We start from the raw sequence: 9,927 nt of genomic DNA on the forward strand, positions 1-9,927 counted from the left end.
AGTTTATAGAAGTATAGATAAGACTATACTCGCATGAAATGCAACCGAGACTGAAGTATAAAATGCCGCCATTTTTTTATTCTCTCTATTCTTGTTGGCCGCACTTTTGATCCTTTTGTTTTTACATGGGAAATAGAAGAGTATGGTTAAACAATAAAACTGCTGATTTCTGATGGATGTTTTTGATACATGTTTCTGGATACTGCTTGCTGCCTAGAGCCTGCTTTCTTGGATTAAATTATTGGTCACTTATCTAACCAGCTGGATCAATCCATTAATTTTAATATTAATCATCTTTTAAAAAATAATTAACATATATGATATAATGATACTATTTAATATAAAAGTAAAAAGTAAAATTCTAAAATCCCCAGTTAAGGTTGGTCTTTAAAAGGGGATATTTCCCTCAAACAAAACAAAATGGTCGACAGTTTCAAAGTTCAAAGCAACTATAGTAAAAGGAGAGAGATAAAAATGTTTGCGTGTGCTTTCTCTGACTGTATGCCGTGTAGCATTGGCTGAATATCTGTGGTATATGGGGGGCTATTTGCATGATCATAACTGAGGCTGTTGGCAGGGCTACTTGGTAAATGGCATGCAGCCATGTTCATAGCAGAAAATGGCTACTCAAACTACTTCGGTCAATATGAAAAAGCTCCCAGTGGAAGTGGCCTAAAATAAGACAGGCCAGAGGAAGACACATTGGCTCATTCACTCACACGACTAAACTCTCAAACACATGGGCCTTAACTAGCCATCTCTTTGGTTCCACTTCCTTCAAATTATTTTATATATATATCTAGACTTTTGCCAATGGAAAATGTGCTGTATATGTCAAGAATCTACCTTTAGCAAAGTCATTAGGAGATTGCGTGTATTACGAATTCCGCGTACCTGAAATCAGATTAATTTATTGGATGCCAGCTTAATTTATATTTATTCTAATGATTAGTTAAATTTTTATTTATAAAAAATAAATTTAATTTGCTCTTAACACACCAATGTCGTTAAATAGAATCGAAACTATAAAAAAATTAAATAAAATCGAATTCTAATTAGTAGGCAGCTTGATTCATAAATCATGTTAAAAAAAGAAGGGAAAAGATTCGAGTCAAAAGGCAGCATAATCCTCTAATAAGATATTAATGGATTAATAAAAATAATACAAAAAATAAAATCATACTAATAATAATTACTAAATATTTCAGTGCCAAGCAACATACAGTTTCATCGTACAATTTTAAAAACATTATAAATACAACATTAATGAAATATATTAAATATTAAAATACTACTTTAACATACATAATATTTTTTAAATATTAAATTAATATAAAATTATAAATTTGTATTACTAATTATTTAATTAAAAATAAAACAAATAATTTATATGAACAAAACTTTTTATTTTAATACAATATAATCCAAAAGAATTAAAATTGTACATAATAAATTATGAAAATCCGTTTTCAATCGTAAAGCAAACGCATCGTAATAGTAATAGAGAATAGAGTACTGAGTCTGAGAGGGAGCAACATTTTTCAGACAGGAATAGTGAAGTGGAATGAGAAAGATACGTGAAATGATAACAAAATGAAAGAAGACAGTGTATAGTTAAGCTGAGGTCTGACACAGCCAGCCACACCATTGCCGACCGCCACGCCACACTTTGCTTTGGCCGCGCCGCCTATCTGCCCTCTGCTTAGTAGTCCATTCCCTATCACATTGTCTCTCCTCTATAGTTTCTCTTAAATTCCCTGTCTCTCCCTCTCTTTTATTACGCCACAACTCATATTCTTTGTCTTGTCATCCAAAAACACACATTAAAGATTACTGAATCAAGGTTTCCGCGTGCCTGTATGGTTTTTTTTTCTCTCTTCTTTTCCTTATTTCATGCAATTCTAATAACGTTGATGATGATGATCTATCGGGTGAAGCAACCAGTGTGTTTTGTCTTTGTTCCAGGGATGGACGTTGTTTGATATGGGACTGAACCCAAACTAACCCAATTCTTTGCCTCTTAAAACATCTCTCACTTAACTCTAGATTGAGACCTGGGCTTAGTGGACTTTGTCCACGCCCGACACTCGTACAGATTCCCTTCTTTTACCCTCTCTCGTAAAAGCAGGTCAGCCACTCCTCAGCTTTTCTACACATTCAAAAGTGTATGTATAAACATAAATTATTAGTGGAGATGGAGATCTTGCAAGATTTTTCGTTGGGTTTTCAGGGGATATTTCTTATAAATTCAGATTCTTGATTATCGTTTGGTTTTCGTTGCTTAAAAAAGGTGAAAAAAAGTAATTGAGAGTTGGGGAAGAGCATGGTTTTGTAGAGGCGGGTTGGTGGGTAGGAGAAATGGGCATGTAGACAAAGTAACGATCGCCGTGGTTTTGTTTGTGCAGCAGAGATTTTCAACAGCCAGATACAGACACGTAGAGCTATCATACATCTCTACATCTGAAACGCTCTCTCTCTCTCTCTCTAAAGCTTTATATCGATACCTGCATGCATCAGACCCAACAAGACAAAAGCCCAAGTAAACCCAGAATCTTGATTTTGTATCAGATTAACTGAAAAATGGATTAATAAATCAGCATCCGAAAGAAGAGCATATAGATTAAGCGATGCAGCAAGATAGGGGAGGAGGGAGTGGACAAGGCATGAAGCAGAACCAACAGAAAAATCAGAGGTTGAAGGCGTTGACAGGCGAGAATCAACAGCAACAGCAGAACCCACCTCAAAAGTGTCCTCGTTGTGAGTCTCTTAATACCAAGTTTTGTTACTACAACAATTACAGTCTCTCGCAGCCTCGTTATTTCTGCAAAACTTGTAAAAGGTATTGGACTCAAGGTGGAACCCTAAGGAACGTGCCCGTGGGAGGTGGTTGCAGGAAAGGGAAGCGAAAAAAGGTTTTTCCTTCCGGTGAAAACTCAAGGTCTCATCCACATATATCTCAGCAGCAAGAAGCTCAGCAGAAGAACTTGGCATCACCGCAAAGTATGATCTCTTCTAGTCCTATGCTCAGCGTAAGTGCTGCTTTGAGAACCAAGGAATCTGGTGGTTTCTCTTCATCAACTGCTATTTCTTCAGTGGGATCGTATTACCCTGATGCTGGGTTCTTGTCTTCTTTGGCCGCAATTCAGTCGATGAACCTACCGCAACCTTTTAATGAACCTCTCAATCAGGCGCTAAGTATTGGTGGTGACTTGGGTGGTTCTTCAAATTTGGGTCTTTTGCAGGGATATGGTGTCGCTTCTTTTGGGTCACAACAGCATCAGTCAATTCAGCAAACCCAATTCTTTCCTATGGGTGAAAGAGATCAAAGGGCTGTAAACATGTGCCCATCTGATCAAGAAAGGTTGATACAGTCTAACAGGCTTGCTGCAGGTAACTCTTCTCAGCAGAATTGGCATCAAAGTTTCCTCAACAACAGTAACCCTACAGTCTCTGAATTGGCGGTGTGGAGTATCAACAACAGCAGCAGCAGCACAAGCAGCCCTTGGAACACAAACACCAACACAGCAGGTTTTTCTCTGAATCCAAATCAATGGACTGATCTTCCAGGTTATGGCGCTCCTCCATAGTGCAAACGTCCAAAGGTAGACAGCTTAATAACTCTAAAACGGAGTTTCAATTTTTCTCCTTCTCTGTACTAAAAGCCCATAGAGCTTTGAGCCTCACATATCCGAAGTCGCATCATCTATTGTCTGTCCCGCTGCTGTCGTTGGGTTGGCTTTAATCTAGTTCAACTTGAGGACATGAGTTGAGGGAGAATCTTGTAAATGAAAGAAAAGTACGGCTAATAGCCATTTGATTTCTTTTTCTTTTTCTTTCTCTAATGGCATACAGATTCTGGGGTGTGCTTTTACTTTAACTTTTTAGTATTCTTGGGTATGGAAACATATCCTGAGTTGGGTTTCGTTGATGTTGTTTTAAAACCTTTTGATATAGTTTCAAGTTCATGTTTGATCAGGGCTGATGCTTTTGTCTGATTTGTTCTTTGTTTAACTCCTGCATTATTTGCGTGAAAAAAAGATCCTATTAGTTTCCATTCAGAAACTTAACAAACAAGTGACAATGAACTGTTTGTAGTTAAGTAGGGTTTGAATTTGGAAGAAGACGTGGAGATGGTAGAGCTGGTGATGTGTTTTGTAAAAGTAGTTAAAACCATCCTAGTGCATGTAGATGAGACTAACAACATCCATCACTCTTTTAACAATTCCAAGTGCCAACTTTCTTTGTTACTTCACCTGCATGACTTTGTTTTCATAACATGAAAAAAACAATGGGATTATGGCACGGGGTTGAAATTGTCAATTTGATCTCCTCATCATCAACTGTCATATATTTTGGATTTGGTGGTACAACAGCAACATCGAAAACACTGTTTCGAGTCTCCAAGTAAGCAGAGAATGTGAACCACTTCAAACTTTAAAGTGGCTCTTTTCTTTTGGCATCTTAATGTTTGACCTTCCCCAATACCAATTAGTTTATATTGATTATAGGGATTTATGTATATTTGAGTTAATCACCATCTTCATTGAAGTTGAAAAGGAAGATTATACTTTCTTCATTTATTGTTAAGGCCAAGTACCAAGATCGGGTCACACCTTCTTCTTCATTTTGATTATACTTGTTCCATGATAGAGTTATTAGTTGAGCCTCCACTAGATTTAAATTGGCGAATATCAAAAAATAATTCTTAAATTAAAAAAATATACTTTCAACAATGTTATTTTTAAAATTTGGATTTTTATTTTTATTTTTCGGGTGCAACTCAACAATTATCTATAAAAATTATAATACATTTTCAAAATATAAAATTAATTAATTTCTTTAAACAAGAACAACCTGGACCCAGACGAGATCATTAGACTTTATAGGGGAGTTTTCTAGTTGAATAATTATCTCGTTTTGACTATGACGACCATTTTTTCTCTTTTCATAATGAACACTTTGTAATTGAAGGTGTACGTGTGAAACTGGTTGGTTATATTACTATCTATTTCCTTTCTTCTTCTTTTCTCTTTTATATTGCTTCTCCATATCTCATTCATGTATCACTAAATCATTAAATTCTAACATTCATAATTACATTATAGCATTTTTTATAGTTAAAATTCCATATTTAATGTCAATAATCTCTAGACTAATAATTAAAAGCTTAGGTTGTAAATTTAATATCTAATACGAGTAAAATTCTCCAATTTCTCTCTTTAAGTAGGAATTATTTTAAAAAATATTCACAATATGTGCGCATGTGTGTATATATATATAACACTCAAATTATCCTTATTATCTATTAAGTATCTAGTAAAGAAATGAAGAATTATTGTATATTGATTAGTGAATGAATACATGGAATGATTTACAAAACCTCTGCTGCTTATATACAACTCCCATGGTTGTTATAACCTTAACAGACTTTATAACTAATCATTAACAACCTTAACTACTACTAACAACCTTCTAGAATCTATTAGTTATTATGCTAACATCATGCAAAATGAGCTTGAGCTCGAGCAACGTTAGAGCACAATCATTGATGCTCACCAACTCATTATGCTAACATTCCCTCTATTTCTTCTTCTGTTCTTCTGGTCTTGAACATGCATGCACTCCAATCTTCTCTCGAAAGACTTCAAATGCTGCTTTAGCCAAAGGTTTAATAAAGCCATCTGTAACTTGATGAGCTGCAGGCACATAGTTCATACATAGTTGTTGAGCTGCCACCTTTTCACGAATAAAGTGCACATCAAGATCTACATGTTTCAATTGTGCATGATAAACCGAATTAGCACTCATTGCCACAGCCCCTGTATTATCACACCAGATTACTGATTTCCCATGATGCTTCAACCTAAGTTCAATTATCATTGTGCTTACCCAAGTAACTTCTGCAGTAGCATCAGCTAGGCTTTTATATTTAGCCTCCATTGTTGATCGTGAAACATAATTTTGTTTCTTGGAACTCCATGCAACTAAGTGGTTATCAAGAAACACTCCATAACCTAAAACTGATCGACGATCAGTGACATTTGCACCCTAACCAGCATTAGCAAATACTGAAATTGTGAATCTCGATTTAGATGGCAAAAACATCAAACCATACTCCACAGTTCCTGCAAGATACCTCAAAATGCGTTTCACTGCCACTAGATGACTTTCATGAGGTGCATGCATAAACTGAGAAACCTTTCCAACACTGAAAGCAAGCTCAGTCCTGGTATGACAAACATATAATAACGATCCAACAATGGATCGATACATAGTAGAATCAACCAGTAATTCACAATCCTCAGCTAACTTAGGTGCAAAAACCATAGGTGTTACACACGATGATTCTAAACGCTCCAAGATAAACTTCTTTTGACTAAGCATAAAAGAGCCATTACTCCGTTTTACTTCAATTCCCAAGAAATAGCTAAGGGACCCCAAATCTTTAAGGGAAAAAGTGTCTTGCAGCATGCAGACAACATTGACAATAAGAGAAGTTGGTTAACCTGTAATGACTATGTCATCCATATAGACCAGAAGATAAACACGCTCAGCACTTGTGTTTATAAAAATAGGGAAGTGTCAGCTCGAGATACTTGAAATCCAATTTGCAGCAACACATCTTTTAACTTAGCATGCCAATTACGGGGAGCTTGCTTCAACCAATATAATGCTTTCTGTAATTGACATACAAGAGACACACCATCAACTGCTATCTGCTCGAATCCTTGTGGCTGTTGCACAAACACTGCTTCTTTCAAGTCTCCATTAAGAAAGGCATTGTTGATAATTGGCCACTGCAATGGAAAAGACAACATTAAGTGTTGTAAACTTTACAACAGGACTGAATGTGTCAAGATAGTCTTGCCTAGGAACTTGAGAGAATCCTTTTGCAACTAGTCGTGCCTTGTATTTGTGAACTGAGCCATCTGGATTACGTTTTACTTTAAACAACCACTTACAACCTACCGCAACACAGCCTAGAGGAAGCTTAATAAGTATCCAAGTTCCATTTCTCTTGAGAGCATCAAACTTTTCTTGAACTGTAGTAACCCACTTTGGAGACTGTAATGCTTCATCAACAGTTGAGGGAACATCCTTATCAAAGTGACTTGAATAAGCTTTAGGCTTAAAAATACCACACTTGCCTCTTGTGAGCATAGGGTGGCTATTCATACGAGGTACAACAACAACAGGAGAGGCTTCAGTATTGGCACTGGTTTCAACAGTAATATTGTTAGGTGCAGCTAGGCTAGAAGGATCTTCCACAGCTTCTTCTACAAGATCATTCCCGAGACTAGGTTCAGTAGTTGCTTTAGTAGGTGCATCCAAACTTGAAGATTCACCTGCAGCTTATTCCATACAAACATCCTCCATGTTGTAAGGTAATGTTGATCCCGACTCAGTACTGCCTTGAGTACCAGAATGAGCCAGCTGCTGTATAGGTACACGTTGCATGTTACTCACAATCTCAAGAGATTGAGACTGTTGATTCTTAACCACGTGTGATTTAACTAAAGTTAGCCTACCTGCAAAAGGAAACACAGTTTCATTAAAAACTACATGTCTAAAAATATAGACCATCCCATCAGCTGCCAGGCACTGAAATCATTTATGTTGGGGACTGACACCAAGATATGTGCATGGCCGAGAGCGAAATGCAAGTTTATGAGCTTGAAAAGATCTCAGGTGAGGGAAGCACTGACAACCAAACACCTTCAAGTCATTATAGTTTGGTTTCTTCCCCATCAACTTCTCACTATAAGAGACCCCATACAGAACCTTAATAGGCAATTTGTTTATCAATTGAACAACAAAAATAACAACATATGACCAATAATCCATTGGTAGAGCTGCATATGCCAGTAACATAAGTGTCATTTCAACCATATGTCTGTGCTTCCTTTCAACAATCCCATTCTGCTCGGATGTGTGAGGGCATGATAGTCTGTGAACAATACTAGTTTTGATTAGTAGTGGTGAGAGACTGCGAAACTCACCACCCCAGTCACTCTGAACTGCTTTAATGAAAGCACCAAATTGAGTTAACACCATTCTTTGAAACAACAAGAAAGCTTCAGTGGTATGAGACTTATTTTTAGAAGATAAATCCATGTATGTCTAGTACATGCATCAACAAAGGAAGCATAGTCCCTAAATCCATTCGAGGAAACATATAGAGGTCCCCATAAATCAGTAAAGATAAGTTGAAATGGAGTATCATAGGATGTATTTGATTGCATAAAAGGTAATTTGTGGCTTTTTCCCATATGACAAGCAGTACATGTTTTATTTACATCTGTGGTAACTTTTATATCAAGTTCTTTAGTAACTTGTCTTAATATGTCACTAGAGGGATGACCAAGTCTTCGATGCCACAATTCCTCTATCTCACTAGATACAATTTTAGTAACAAAACTAACATCAACAACAGTACACATGTCTTCTCTTCCAATGTTACTTGTCACAAACGAGTAAAGCCCTCTAGACTCCTCACCAGTCAGAAGCACCTGTCTAGTAACCTTATCACGTACATAGTAGCTACTGACATGAAACTCAAAGAATATGTTGTTGTCCCTAGCAAGTTTTGAGACCGAAAGCAAATTCTTTGTTATATGAGAAATATGCAACAAATCATGCAACATTAACACTCTAGATGCAATAGGTAAGATCGAATAACCAACCATTCGAATGTCTAAAGAAACATCATTACCAACTGTAAGTTTACCTGGACCATGGAAGTCAGAGGCATTTGCAAGATTTGTTCTATTTGGAGTGACATGATGAGTGGCACCCGAGTCCACCACCCAACGCTCAGAAGTTACAGTAGCAGTATTTACTTGAGAATCTGCTTTCACACGAGAGCATTACTTACAGCCCTGGTTAACACTAGCAGAAGTTGAACTAGTCAAGGAGTAACTGCTAGATGAACTATCCTTGGAAGAGGGATAATTGTTGACTGAGACACAAGTAAAGTCTTCATCAAATCTATGACAACAACGATCAACTAAGTGACCTAGATTCTCACAGAGTTGACACTGAACACGTGTTCGACCACGCCCTCGACTACCATTCCTTACACCAGAAGCAGATGATGCACGGTTATTCCTGTGGTTCTGACGGTTAGAGGAACCATGATCAACATCACCTCGAGCATAATTGGCACTCATTGGCAGGGTATCTTGTTGTTCATCAAAACCCACAATCTGAACCTCAGCATCCATTAACATAGTATATATGTTATCTATCAAGATGGCTTCTTTCACAATTGAGAAAACAACCACGAAGGGCTGAAATTCACGAGGAAGGCCGTTCAAAATGCTCACAATTTGTTCAACTGGGGGACAACACTTCCACACGAGGCAAGAGCATCATAAACTTCCTTAATACGTGTAAGATACATCCGCATACTATTATTTCCCTTTCTTATAGACTGCAACTTATAATGCAGACTCATAACAAACATGGTTGAACGATTTACAAAGAACTTGAACACTGTTTCCTAAACTGCAACAGTTGTTTCAGCTCCAACAAATTGTGGTAAAAGATGCGTGCTCATTGTTGACAACATCCAAGATGCCAACGCACTATCCTATGCAAAAAAATCTTCATATGTCTCATTCATTCGAGTCTCACAATTTTCATCAAGAATCATTATGGGTGGAGAATAAACATCGCTAGTCAGTAGTCGCTCCAGTCGATGACTCTGAACCATGAGCAAGATTTGCTGTTTCCAAAGCAAGAAATTGGTTTCATCAATGACCACATTAACTTTCTTGTTGGAGAAACCTCGAGACGTAGAGGAAGTAAGATCCATGAGTAAGCTGCACTTCAAGAAAGTCGAATCACAAGCGGAAGAAAGAACACACGATCCCAAGATCAGCAGCGAATGATACCATATTAAGTATCTAGTAAATAAATAAAGAG

At 37.1% G+C, this 9,927-nt stretch overlaps 1 protein-coding gene across 1 annotated transcript; it reads left to right on the plus strand.

Annotated features, from left to right (window-relative positions):
• Positions 1–1,991: 1,991 nt before the first annotated feature.
• LOC120121828 (dof zinc finger protein DOF1.4-like) lies at positions 1,992–3,937 on the plus strand. The gene is made up of 2 exons (XM_039141126.1): positions 1,992–2,128; positions 2,406–3,937. Exon 2 carries the CDS (start codon positions 2,628–2,630, stop codon positions 3,585–3,587), a length of 960 nt encoding a protein of 319 aa, XP_038997057.1. The 5' UTR covers positions 1,992–2,128; positions 2,406–2,627; the 3' UTR covers positions 3,588–3,937.
• Positions 3,938–9,927: the final 5,990 nt, after the last annotated feature.

The sequence above is a fragment of the Hibiscus syriacus genome, unplaced genomic scaffold (assembly GCF_006381635.1).
Source record: "Hibiscus syriacus cultivar Baekdansim isolate YM2019G1 unplaced genomic scaffold, ASM638163v2 tig00110383_pilon, whole genome shotgun sequence".
Taxonomy (NCBI): Eukaryota; Viridiplantae; Streptophyta; class Magnoliopsida; order Malvales; family Malvaceae; genus Hibiscus; species Hibiscus syriacus.

What these genes read in the sequence shown, in the direction of transcription:
- LOC120121828 (XM_039141126.1), top strand. Translation starts at nt 2,628, where the DNA reads ATGCAGCAAGATAGGGGAGGAGGGAGTGGACAAGGCATGAAGCAGAAC.